Below are 14,144 nucleotides of genomic sequence, written 5' to 3' on the forward strand. Positions count from 1 at the left end.
TTTTTCCAGTCTCCATGGTACACCATGAATAGGGTAGAGGAATGATAGAGAATTTTACACCAGGAATTACATGCTTGCCTCTGGGTAACAGGTTACTTCTATTCATGATTCAGTAGGGTGAGCTAGTCACATGGCTCCACCCAACACAAGAGGGCCAGAAAATTCAGTCCCAACAAGTGAGCAAAAGTCAGACTGACAAAAATATTTGGAAGCAACATTTTAACTATCATGATATCATTCCCTGTAGATTAAAGTAGAATATGGGTTCACTACACTATACAGAGTATAGAACGCTAAAAATAATTTATGCTACTTTACAATTGTTTGTATGATTATAAACAAAATCTGATAATGGGTGGACCAAATCTTTGTAAACAGAAACATACTATACAAATGTCACGGTGTACACTTGTAGATATGTCAAATAATTAAGCATGGTATATAATTCTTTCCCAAATTCTGACATGAATCCAAATGCCTTTCTATGTCATGCATTTCTCTTACTCTTGGTTAATCTATAGATAGTGTCTGGCATACTTATCATGCCTCAAACTTAATTTCACACTATTATGTAAAACAGTAACTACTAGAAAAGTTTCAGATGGTTTTACAAAATCCAAGTGCTATTTAGGTCTAAATTTACTTTCTTACTTTGGACATAGTCTTTTCATATTCATAAGGAGAAATAAGAAAAGTTGAGTTTTTCATGTTGCCATTATTAGTTATTTTTTATTAGCATAAGTAAATATTTATTTAAACCCACTTCCCCCCTTTTATAAGAAGCTGCAGTTTTAGAGCAAGGCATTTTTTACTGTGTACAAAGGATGATCAAAATATAGAGTGAATGTTTTAATTTTTAAAAAAATTTTGTGGTCACCATATTTTGTAATCACACCTCATATGTTATTTTAATACCTTTAAGTGCACACTTACCATTTCTGTTTTATCTTTGAGCTAAACACAAAGTTTAAATTCTACCCTTTGATGACAACTTCTAGTTCCCAAAGAAACATATAATTTACTAACTAGTCAGCATCAAGGGACTATTTAAGAAATGTTTAAGAAGTCCTTTCTTAAAAGTTTCCAGAGAAGGTGTGGGGAGTCAGAGAATGGCTGAAGACAAAGATGTTCTTATTATTAGTGCTTAGTCATTTTTTTCTGCAACATAGGCAACCTCTTTGGCAAATTGTGAGGGAAATTACAATGCATGTATTTGTGTGTAATTGAAAGGAACATCCCAGCACATTTGCTTGCTTAAAACAGCTTGTAACTTTACTTACTTATGTTTTCACACTTTGTCAGACTGATTTGTTGTCTTGTAATTCTGTCATGTTTGCTGTGCTGAATAAATGCTTGACTTTATGATGGCAAATATGTGCTACAAAACTGAATGTCTCCTCTCTCTCTTCCTTTTTTTTTTTTCTGTTTGCCCAACAGCGCTTCCCAACAGAGGACCATCTGATGATTCATAGGCACAAGCATGAAATGACTTTGAAATTTCCCTCCATAAAAACAGACAACATGTTATCAGGTAAGGAGCCAATAGGCAAAGAGGATTTGGATGACCTGATCAGTTTTGTGCGAAATATATACTCTCTGGTGCGCTGATTCCCACTGGAAAATTCTGTACTTTAAAAATATACTTATCTAAGTCACAGCAGAAACATAATTAACTAATTTCATACTCACCCCAGTAATCGAAGAATTATGACTTGTAATTTTCTAGAATATGAAATAACTATTACAGTGAAACTTGGCTCTGTATAATTTTTTTTAAAAATCATGTACAACAAATCATTCAGGTATCACATATTAATCGAGCATTTATAATGCGCACTACACTATTCAGTGTGTTATAGGAGATACACAGACTGATATGTCTCTGGTCTTTGCTGACATTATGATAGAGCTTGCATATGAAAATCTAGCACAGTTACTGTAGAGGTTCATGTGACTATGTATCAAATGAGTATTATTAGAGGAAAATGATATGCCTCTTGTGTGGAAGGAGATTTCTGTCCTGAGACACTCAGTGAAGTTTTCTTTAAGAAACTGTATCTGCCTCAAGAGTAGGGGAGATGAAATGAGATAATTCATGGAGACATAGCACATGCTCAGTAAATGTGAGAGGAAATTAATTGTAGTATGATCCATCAATGACTTAGGATTTCTTCACATTTTGAGAGGCAGTACAGTGAATTAGAAAGACTGCAGGGATAGCAGTAGAGACATGACCTCTAGCTGGGACTCTGCCTCACCTTAATATTTGACCTTGAGAAAGTAACTGGACCTTTCTAGGCTTTAGTCTCTTTGCCCATAAAATGGAATGATCATCACCGCTGCTCCTATTTCACAAGTGTGTGGAGATGATCCAACGAAAGAATGTCAGAGAGTGTTTTACAAATCCCAGCAGAATAACCAAATGATTTCTGATCATTCTTCTCACTGGCATCATAAAAGAAGTAACACATCTATGAACAAATTTTAATTGATACAGGAGAGAAATTGATTTCTCTGGCCAGTGTGGCTTATATGATTTAGCATTTCGGTAGCTCTTTAGTTTTCTTTATTTTGCTATCAGGGTTACTATTCAATCCTCTGCATTGTTAGATTATATTAAGCTGCCAAACAGGGCAAGGCAGAGGGCTCTGACCCACTGACTACATGGTCAGGCTGTGCCAGTTCACACAGTCCTGGTGTGAAGCTGTCCCCGTACCTTCATGAACCCACCAGCAACTTGGTGGCACCTAAAGGGAGATTCTAGCATTCGACAGCAGCCTCGGCCCTTTTCTCCACCACCACCTGCGTCTCCTGCCTCAGCCCCTGTCTGGTTTGGAATGAGCCAGCTCTTCAGCTACCACTTCAGCTTCCCCAAAGTCTGCAGAGATCCTATTTGTAAGAGTTATGAGGCCTAGAAGGGTCAGGAATGAGGCTTTTCTTTGTGCTTTTGTCATTTATTGTGTTCTGCAGAGTTACCTGTAGTATAATTTAGTGGTTCAGCATTGGACATACAAGCAACAACGCTATAGGCTTTGTAATCCCCAACATTTAAATTCTTAAATTCTTCCTTTATTTTACCCAAATTAAATTCCTCAAATATGCTGCGTGGTTGCAGAGGAACAGGAGGTAAGTATTAGAGAGTATAGAACATTGCCATCGTGGTAAGTGACAATACAGTGTGCTTTAGAAAGACTGCTAGTCTGGTCTTACAAGGAACCCAGAATACAGATGTGAAAAAAAAAAAGGCAGCCAAGATGTGTGAACAATGGGTGAAACATCCCTCTACAGATTGTCTAAAATGAGGTTTTTATTCGTCTCTTGCAACCTTTCAATTGTTTTACCAGATCCTTATTAGTTTGTGGCTGTTGCTGCCAATCGGAAGTGTTAAATAACAAATTATTAGTTAAAAAGGAACTCTAATTTTATTATGTCAATTTTGGAATAAGGAAATGAAGGGAGGAACAAACATGAAATAGGAGTCTGCAAAAGACAATGTACTTATATGTATCATTTGCAAAACTACCAGCTGCTATATGACATACCGTTCAATTTGAATATCATGGTCAAACCTCAGAATAGAGGTAAAAAGGGCTGGGGATTCAGTTCAGTGGTGCTGCCGCATTCCTCACAAGCTCAAAGACTCGAGTTCGATCCCGGTACCAAAAATAAATAAATAAACAAACAGAATAGAGTAAAAAGATGGTCTTTGAGTTTATTTTAATGCTATTATAATTAGGCACCCAAGATTTCCAAAATTTGTCCCTTTTAAACTTCTCCACCTCTACCTTTTAGAAGCAGGGTTCTCGGGTTCTGTACATGAAAAAAAAAATGAAAGCAAAATCCAAAATGAATCAAAATTTCAAAAGCAACTTTATTTATAGCTAAGAAAAAAATTTAGATCCCAAATGAAAACTCCAATTGGAGGGAAAAAAAAGAAACTCAGGGAACTTGACTGAAGCACATGGCCGGTCCTGTTTCTTCCTTCCCTGAAGTAAATCTAGGACCAGCAAATTCAGTCTTTCCGGTGGAGAGAGTAAGATGGGCTTGCACATGCATGTGTGTGTAACCACACGCACATACACTCCTGTGTGTGACTTAGGAGGTGATAAGTTTTCTTACATGGACAGGAGAAGGAAATTCAAGAGAATCGTGAGCCTTTCCCAAAAGGTAAAATCAACCAGTGTGTCACATGGAAAACCTGAGAAGGAGATGGATAGGATCAGGTCTTCAGATGCCTATAATCCCACCACCAGGCGTCATGGCCCAGTTAGTGTTGCAGACGACTGGTGTGTTCATAGACAGAAGTTAGGGCAAGCACCAGTCTAGGTGTGGGCGGCGGGGGCGGGGGTTGAAATTGTCCTATCACCAAGTATTCCTTCATGCAACAAACACTTATTGGGTGCCTACAAAGATTGTTTTGGGCTAGGTGCTGGATATGCTGAACTCCATCAGACATATGAGCTCCCTCTTCTCATGGAACTTTCTGCACTCTAGGGAGGTATCGGGGAGGAGAGATAACAACAACAAAACCCAGATAAATAAACAAGGAGATACCAGTAAGTAAAATAAAACATGACAATGTGGCAGTGAGTGGCCAGAAGGCCACATAAAGGTGCTGATTAGGAAAGGCTTCTCAGCCTGTGAGCCAAGACCTGATGTTCAGCTCTGTGGATTCAGGAATCCTTGCTACCTGACTTGTGAATATAACAGGACTGGGTGTGGTAAGACTGTAGGATGAGACAAAGCACAGCTGCCTGTAGCTTGAGCTGGCACACACATGAGAGGCAAGAGGCTCTTAGTCCTCTTTTCTTCCTTATCAGATTCTCACACTAGCCCTCAGACATAAGTGATCAGAGAGTCCTTCAGAACCCAACTGTGTCCCAGATCAGGGCTAGGATCAGGGCCTGTCTCTAGTTCCAAGCTCTCAACCTCTTTCTTATCATAGCAAAAGCAAGAATGTGATTTAGTGAGGTAGAACATTTGTCTCAGAGAAGCTGATTGTGATGCAGACACCCAAGTCCACTGCTCATGGCTTTTTGCTGCAAACTCTTCAATGAATCATGGGGGCATTTTAAGAGGGAACCCAGATCTCCAAGTTCTTTTTAGAATGAGCTGGGATATTTTTAAAAATGTATTAACCAAGTAAGCAAATCTCTTTCTCTCTCTGCCTTACACACACACACACACACACACACACACACACACACACACACACACACACACACACACGTCCCATACATACCCCATACCTCCTCTTGGCAGTTCCATTGACAATAAAGGTATATAGTAACTTTCCACTTGGCAAATCTGTTGGATCTTCATGGACTAGAAGGACACGGGGTGGTGCATATAGTTTGCACCAGAGGGTAGCATGATAATTGTAATAGCTACCATTTTTTGTCTTACTTTGTGCTTCTAATTGTGCTCTGTACTTTGTATTCATTTGTTATCTAATACTTAATATTTTTCCATATGAGGCAACAAGATAAAAAGGATAACTACTTTGTCCTAAGTTCTTATATGTCTATAAATTTCTTACTATACTGCTAGATTTGGTGAGGTACACGTACTAAGAACATATTCACATTTTGGTCTTATGTTTGGATGTAAATTTGTGAACTGCTTTATCCCATACTATTGGCTTATTTCTTCAGTAGTCATCAAATGGAGCAAGTAGTCAAATGTTTTTCAAAGGAGATTCTGCCAACATATTAGCATTGCAAGGAACAGATTGATAAGTAGAATGCAAGTAGCTATTCACATTGATAGTAGTTGTCAGTTTCTCTTCTGTGTTTCAAGTTGGTCAAGCAAATGGTACTTTCAATAGTTCACCTGAAAAATTTTGAGTCCTTGTTCTGAAGTATTCTGAAAAACTGGCTTGCAAGTCTCTATTGTGTCTGGAAACCAGTTTTTTTTTTGTGGGGGGGAGGGGATTGAACTCAGAACTTTGCACTTGCAAGGCAGGCATGGTGCCACATAGCTAAACCCCCAGCCCCACTTTTTTGACAAAGAATGTGGGAGAACCCAGGCGATTAGGGACTAAGTGGAAACATTAAGCTTTAGCCTTTCTCTCTTCTTTGATAATAAAACCACCTTGCATCCTTTAATTCACTCTGCCAACAGCGACATGATCTCATGGCATTAATAACCCTTCTTACCAGCTCAGCTCCTCTAAAGCAAGTTAAATTCATGGCTTGATTGCTGTTGGACCACTTGGGGTAGCTGATGGCTGATGGCAGGAAGGTGCAGAATATATATTTGTTTAATTTAAATCTAAATCTATGCCTTCTAGAGCCAGGTGGGCACATTTTGTGAGAGATGCCCTTGTCAGCACATTTTCTAATTGACTCATAGGCACTTACACTGTATCTGACCCACCAGTTCTCCATGTTGGTGATAAATGGATTCCAGCATAAGACTCAACTGTTTGAGTATCTGTACTGTCACTTACTAGGTCACCCCAGCCAGGATGGTTTTAAGCATCCCTTAGCTACGGTATCATTTAAAACCAGATTCACACTGGTTTCTGGTTTGCCTGCTTGCAGTGCTGTCTTGGGACAGAACATGGAAAGAGTAATGCCATAGTGACTTAGGGGATCCTGTTGTTCCCATTGTGCATTCACACATAATAAAATAATAATTTTATTGCAAAGAAGCCTTTTTTAAATTCTGTGGGATTCTGGATATTCTTCCTGATTATTAGTTTATAAAAGTTAATGTATTTTAATTTTTTGAGACAGTTTTGCTGTGTAGCCCAGGATGGCTTTGAACTTGCTTTATATGTCAGCTGGCCTTGAACTGTGATTCTCCTACTTCAGCTTCTCAGGTGTTGGCAGAGCCCTATGTATGTAAACATTCTTTTAATGTAAACTGTCTTAATTAGAATTTCATTAAAAAGAAGATGGGAGCTAAGAAAACTTTTTAAAGTAAGCATTTGCTGAAAATTTTAAAAATAAATATGACCAGGAAAATAATATTAAAAGTACCTAAGAAAATGCCTTTCTTGAGAGCCCTAACTCTTGCTAAAATTGATATGCTAATTCTAATTCCTTTGCTATTTATTGAGCCATCCTCTTGGGAAATTCCATCAGATCACATTGTATTGGCTGAATCTGAGTTATGAAAATAATAAAAATGCATTGCTTTTTAAAAATGCTTTGTAATTAGAATGCTCATTAATTCAGACTAACCTTCATTGTAACTGGCCTACATTAGTGAGGATTTTATTGTATTTTCTAGCCACTATCAGTTTTATCTCAAATAATGTAAAATTACTTGTGATAGTTCTTCAGTAATACCATACATAGTTGAGAATAACAGACCAATAAGAGAGAGAACTTTGCTTAGGAACCCAACATTCCTCTCTGATGGGCTCCCCCATACACTTTTTATCTTACATTGGAGACTTTTCTATTCCTTTTTTTAATCACTGAAGAAAATGAAACTTAGACAAACATATAGCTCACATGCAGCTCTGAACCAAATAAAATAGAAATTTTTATTAAATGTAGAATGAACCAAACACTTGTTCAAAGAAGTATCAGGTCTCAGAATTTAACTTTGTGCTTGTCTTTTATTTTTACATTGCAATAATCATATTTGCTGGACCTGAAGCAGTTGATGTTAAGCAGATTATAAACTCATGAGGACCTTTGAGAGTTTTCTTTACAAAAGAAAATTCTCAGCCATACACTCGTGGTTTGCACTGTTGATAACATGGTGCAGAATTTTCTCTCCTATAAGTGAGTTCTTAAATCATAAGACCAGGCTTTTGGTGCTCTTCCAGGTAGATATGCAAGTAGGTTCACAACATGGCAAGTGTTGTTTCCCTAGCTTTTACAAAGGCAGCAATTCTGTGAAGAGAAATTGCTGCTCCTCTTGTTCAGGAAGCAGACCTAACAAGGGAACCAGAAACTGAAATGTGCCAGACTTGCAAAGAAATTTTAAAAATCCCTTTTGGTGCCAATCTGTTTTTAATTACTTTTTTCTTTTTAATTGATATGTAAGTGTATATATTTATGGAGAACAGTGTGATATATCGATACATATATACAACGTGTAATGATAAGATCCGGGTATCATTTCTTTGTGTAGAGAACTTTAAAAATCCTCTCTACTAGGTGTTTGGAAATATTAATTGTCATCACTTTTACTTATTCTACTGTGCCATAGAACATTAGGGATTATTCCTTCTATCTACCTACACTCCAAAGCCTGTAAACTATCCTCTCTCCATCCCCCTTCCTCTTCCTGCCTAGCCTCCAGTAACCAGTATTCTACTCCCTACTTGTATGAGATTAATATGTTTCGCTTCCATATATAAATGAGAATATACAATATTTGGCTTTCTGTTCCTGACTTCTTTCATTTAGCCTAATGTTCTCCAGGCCCATCCATTTTGGAGCAAATGACAGTATTTCACTCTTTATTTGGTACCAATCTTTCTTGTTCAATTGGTGAAGAACTCCCTGAGGACATATGTGACAGTAAGAGAAGTGGGTAAGATTTTCTACTTATGCTTGTCCCCAGTACTTGGGACTCCTGGAAACCCTGATGTTTTATTTGTAAACTCTGAAAGGGTAACATGAAGGTGTTTATGCAGTACTAGTCTGATGTGTAAAATAACAAAAACTTTTCAACTCAGGCAAAGTTCAAACTCAAAGAGTTATTTACTCCTAGGTTAGTCTGAGATTCAGGGTTATCCCTTTCTCTCATTCAGCTATTCCCCACTGAAACGGAAGCGCTAAAAATGGTGAGCATTAGGCCTTGAACAATTATCTCAGTTCAGAGTTTCTGTTGAAACCAGTTCCTGTAAGTCCTTGGTGTCTCCTATCACTGTTGAACTAACACATCTTGGACATTATTCAGGATACATTATTATTCAGCATATGGCAATTAATGATGCTCTAGCTGCCTGGTGCATGCTCTTGGAACTCAGTAAGGCATGGTTTACAATCATTTTAATTTTTGGCCATGGACTTTACTCACTAACTTCAGGTCCAACTTAGTAGGAACAGTAATTTGATGAAAGCATTCATGGTACTGAGAAACTCTGCCTCTTTTATTTAAGCAGGTGATAGATTTAGCTATCCTGTTTTGAACATTTGCAGATTTCCTGGCTAATTTGGAACTGGTACTACATGAGATCAAAGACATATTAATCCAATGATAAACCATAAGTTAAGCTTCCTTTTCGGGTTGCTGTTGTAACTGGAAAGAATATCTCATTCACAAGAAGTGAATGAAAAATTAGAAACAGTGAGCCTTGTATATTCCAAATGTAGATGTAAACATCTACTTGGATTTTTTTAATCTTTATTAAGTTTATTGGTACATTTTAGGTACACAATACAGTTATATTCATCATTGGGATCTTGTACCTTTACATGGCTTATCTTGGTTCTTATCTTCCCCCATTCCCCAGGCCTCCCTTCAGCCCCTCTACTCTTTCCTTTTTACAAAGACATTGTTTCCATGTTTGTCCTTTTCACATATTTTCTTCTTTTCCCTTTTTCCCTTTCCCCTACCCCTCCCACTTCCTCTTCTCCTTTAGACCTTTTCTTCCTATTACACAATATCAATTATACATTTTGATCCTTATTTACACTTTTAGTTTTTCACACCAGAGAAACTGTTCGGTATTTACACATGTGTGATTTATTAATTTCACTTGAGTCTTGGATTTTTAAAATACCATCTAGAAAATAAAAAAGTTGCATTTGGTAACCACTGTAGAGACATCTTCTGGGCCTTCTGATCTGAGGGTGGGAGGGAAGCCGCTATCTCTGCTACTCTTGGCTCCCCTTGACCCATGGCTGTTGTTTCCTATTGCTGAAAGGGCCTAAGACGGTGGACACTGTTACCTCCTGTGCCATTCTTCCACCTCCTTTGTTCACGAATGTAGTATGTGCTGACACCCAGGAATCATTTTGCTTTAGAGCAGGTGAGAAACATATCTCCACTTTGTGTGGAACCTGGCCCATCTCCCAGCCAGCCTGCCCTTAGTGTCATGGACCCAACTACTCTAAAGGTTAGGAGTCTCCTGGAGGATACAGTGATGACTTTCCCTCTGCCTTAAACTATGGCCATCAACTTTTTAGTCTCTAAAAAAAGAAGCAAAGAGGAGCAAAATTTAAACCTGGAAAACTAAATCCCTGCAGATGTCAAGTGATCTACTCTCATTTCTGTTAAGTGGTATTTTCTCAGAAACATTCTTGTAAGGCCATAGAGAGTTGGGAGACCTGTGATGCAGTTCTTCTGTATGAGGGATCTAAATGGTTCCAAGAATGGTTCCATTTTAAAAGGCCCAAGAGTTGTTAGGATTACCAGTTATTGTAACTGGTAATTTATCAGAAAAATTATGTGATTCAGTTTCTTAAGCCCAAGGTATGACTCAACTTCCTCATAAATAAAATATGGCAAATAATTTTTACCTATTAGGATTGGTATGAAAATTAATGAGAGGGTGTATGCAAAGCTCTTAGCACTACACCTGGCATAAAATAAGCATCCAAGACAAAGAAGAATATATATGCACACAGAAAGAAACATACATACATCTCAGAACTTATTTACCCTTATCCAGAAATCTCTTTTATCTCTTTATCTAGACTTTACCGCTAACCTAATTATGAGTTCCAGCTGTTACTGATGTTCCTATTTGACTGTGCTTTAAATAGTCCTATATTTGTTTGTTTGATTTATGAATACTGATGTTTGAAGCTGACCTACGATAGTGGTGATTTTAGAATTTATAGAATCCTAAAACTTTAGAATTTTTCTTGAAAGATGAGAAATATGAAGTCCAGAGAATATAGGTAACTTCCCCCAAATCGTGCTATTTTCAAATCTAGATTTCTGTCAGAATTGTGCTTTACACACATAACAGAGCCATCTGGAAGGGCAAAATACTGGATTTGGATTGAAAAGGGGTCATGTATGAAGGTAAGGGAAGTGTAGTAGTGGTAAGATGGTTATAAATTGTGTGATCATGTGAAAAGAAACTTAATTTCCCATATATGTGTGTGTGTGTATGCACCTATATATACACCTTATTTTTCTGATAGAAATGTGTGAGATCCAGATTCTAGATAATGTTGATAAAAATGTTTGTAAACTACAAAGTTTGGCATATGTACTAATTTTGTCTTCTATAAACACAAAATAATTATATGCATATATATTGGACATTTAAGTGTATATATGAGCATCTTAATAAACGAAAGTACTAATCATAAAATCATTTTCAACAAAACTCATTCACCTATCTCTTATAAATAATACTTAGTGTATGGTTATCCACGGTGGGCTTTCTGCACACTACCAGGAGAGCTCAGTGTCTCGGGGTCAGGTGAGGGAAGGGATGAATGCAGATGAGACTGCTGCACTGGAATCCACTTCAGCCATTTAGAGGCTTAATGTCTTTTTCTTGCAGCGAATTGAGAGACATTGCCTCAAAAGAGCTAATTCAGTGGGGATAACCAACTATTTTCTGCTTCACAGATGTTAAGATATTCTTTGGATCTCGTTGATATTTACTGATTTACTGAGATTAACCACTCTCTGAATGATTTATAAAAGTAAACACAATTCTAGTTTATTGTAACAAACATTTGTAGAGCACAGGAATGGCAAATACATTTCAGATCAAGAAAACTTTTCAGTTGGCTGATAGCAGTGGCTTAGAGAACCGTGCAGAAAGAGATCTTGAGTTGGAGTGCAGGTCAGTGGGACAGATGCCGCAAGCAATTTGCCAGTGTCTGCCGTAGGCTTAGGTGGGGACCGTACATGTATACAGTGGAAATAGAAACGAGGCTTTGGTTGTGATCCCGGTGTCACCAAGAAACCTTGAGCAAGATCTTTAGTCATTCTGGGTCTCAGTTGTCCACACTTGCAAAAGAAATACCAGCATGGCTATGTTTCTTTCCATGGTCCATTCTGGTTCTTATATCTTCTGTTTCTGAGAAAAGGCAGTTTTTTGTGTCAACTCAAGTGCACTTTTACCAAGGAACATGACTTTCCTTAGTGACCACAAGGGTGTAATTCTACTCTACTTACTTTCTAGGATCTTTGAGATTAGTTTCCAGAGAACATGTGTGAAAAGATAAACTGCAAAGGCTGCATAAATATTAAACCACGATAATAGCTTCAGCAACTCCAGTAGTAAGTGCTCTACAAAGTTAAGAATATGAAAGAAATACTTTTCCTTTTGAAGAGCATTTTCAGAACATTCTTTTGGCTGTAGCAAAGGAAAATAAAATTAATAATGATATTTTTAAAGGATGGAAGCTGAATGTGTTTGACTTGGAAACTTTTACCATCCGTCTGTGGTCCCCAGGATGGGATAGAATTGCTGAATTTTCTTTCTCCATTAAGAAAAAGGAATTAACATGCTTGTTTGTTTCCTTTTGTTTGTTATAAAAATTTAGAAAGTCTTTTTCTTTCCAGCCCCCTGAAGTTAGTCTTAATATTGGCAGAGATGATTTTTTGGCTTAATTTCAACTAAATCATTTTTTCCCAGTTTTTAATAAAGAAAGGTCATTCCGCATGTTGCAATGTGTGTGCAAATGATATGGACTCCAGATAGATAGAAAGTGAGATCTCCTGAGGTTCTCCAGAGAGAGCTGTGGAAAGCCCTCACATATTGCAGGCATCATAGTTTTTCCTGCTTTGGAGTTTACGGTTTTATTTTCTTACACATCGTCATTGTGGAAGGCTGGTAGGCATCTTTTAACGTCAGGGAGCGTATTAATGAACTTAGCACATGCTTGCCACTGGCTTGGAGGAAAGCCATTCATGATCCCTGGGCCTCTGTTTTCAGATCAGACTCCGACCCCCACGAGATTCCTGAAGAACTGTGAGGAGGTGACCCTCTTCAGCGAGCTGGACTGCTCCTTTGAGCATGAATTCAGAAAGGCTCAGGAAGAGGAGAGCAGCAAGCGGGTAGGTTCGCTTGGGTGGACACCTGGAGAGGTGGCCCCTGAATGACTGCTGGAAAACTTCCACATGGAAACTAGATGGCACTACAGATTATGAGGAAGTGGCTTTGAAACAGAATTTAGTTTGTGTGCAAGCATTTGTTATTTTTTTTTTAATTGATGAATCCACGATTATGGTAGAATACGAAGTTTAAGTAAATCATGGAAAAAATAGTTATCTGAAAAATGTTCAAGCCCCTCCTTTAAAAGTTACTTGATTCTTGAAGCTGTGTTAGACAAACTCAGACTAGTTCTATTCTCAACCAGTTGTGTTACTTTGCTAAGTATTTAACAGCAGACCTCATGTGGGTGGTGAGTGCAGAAGAAACGAGACCAAGGGCCAAAAAATCAGGCAAATAATCATAGGAGAGAGGATTTGATCTGATTTTGGCTCAGGATGTAACTTTCTGTTTTCCATAATCTTTCCAGTCCTTTTTTACCAGATTCATAATTACTTCCTGTTCATAAATTACCTGGTCAGATTAGCGAACATCTGCTGTTGGTGAAACAAGTAAGTTAGCTACAGATAGGTTGGCTATACTTGTTCTTAAAAATTTAAGAAATTCACTTCATTAAACTCTTCAGAATATATTTGGCTTTTTATCATAATTGCACTCGAGTTTTAAAGTTACTTTGCAAGATTAAGACAAGGAGATGTGGTCACAAGTAAGTATAACGAAGAAGATTTTTAGTATTTTTTTTAATTGCTGTTGTAGAGCATTAGTGAATGCCCACAATGTACTAAACAACAAATTAGACACAGTCCTTGAATGGAAATGTAAAGTGTGAAAGATGATTGAAAGGAAGGACCAGCTAGGTAGTAATGAATTCTGAATTTCCAGCTGTTCCATCAACACAAGAAATTTTAAGAGGCTCTGATACTTCTCTCAGTGTTTCAAAGGCTTTGAGTCTTCCTCTACATGAAATCATATTAATCCCCCTCCACCAGATTTTTCTCGTCACTTTCTCGTATTATGATTGCCCAGGGCTTGTACTCAGTCTGCACTGCTTTAGGAAAGTCATGAAAAGAGGGATATAGAATTTCAATAAACTCATTCTATTTATAATTAGTCATTTGTATGTTATCCTGTCTCCACTCCCCCTGTCAAACAACGTGAACAACGTGAAATGCCTCCCTCCTTTTCTTTATTTTTTGTGGTACTAGAG

At 37.7% G+C, this 14,144-nt stretch overlaps 1 protein-coding gene across 3 annotated transcripts in view; it reads left to right on the forward strand.

Moving 5' to 3' along the window:
- Positions 1–14,144, forward strand: part of Creb5 (cAMP responsive element binding protein 5) — a 398,137-nt gene that overhangs the window by 87,190 nt on the left and 296,803 nt on the right. For 2 of the 3 annotated variants that reach the window (XM_010628284.1, XM_010628285.2), the window contains exons 1-2: positions 1,441–1,531; positions 12,821–12,942. In XM_010628284.1, the coding sequence (XP_010626586.1) occupies positions 1,462–1,531; positions 12,821–12,942 (192 nt within the window). In that variant the 5' untranslated portion in view covers positions 1,441–1,461. Of the gene's footprint in view, positions 1–1,440; positions 1,532–12,820; positions 12,943–14,144 lie in introns of those variants that run through there. The other variant, XM_010628286.2, reaches the window with a different exon arrangement.

The sequence above is a fragment of the Fukomys damarensis genome, unplaced genomic scaffold (genome assembly GCF_012274545.1).
Source record: "Fukomys damarensis isolate Sample0158 unplaced genomic scaffold, DMR_v1.0_HiC HiC_scaffold_4, whole genome shotgun sequence".
Classification (NCBI taxonomy): domain Eukaryota; kingdom Metazoa; phylum Chordata; class Mammalia; order Rodentia; family Bathyergidae; genus Fukomys; species Fukomys damarensis.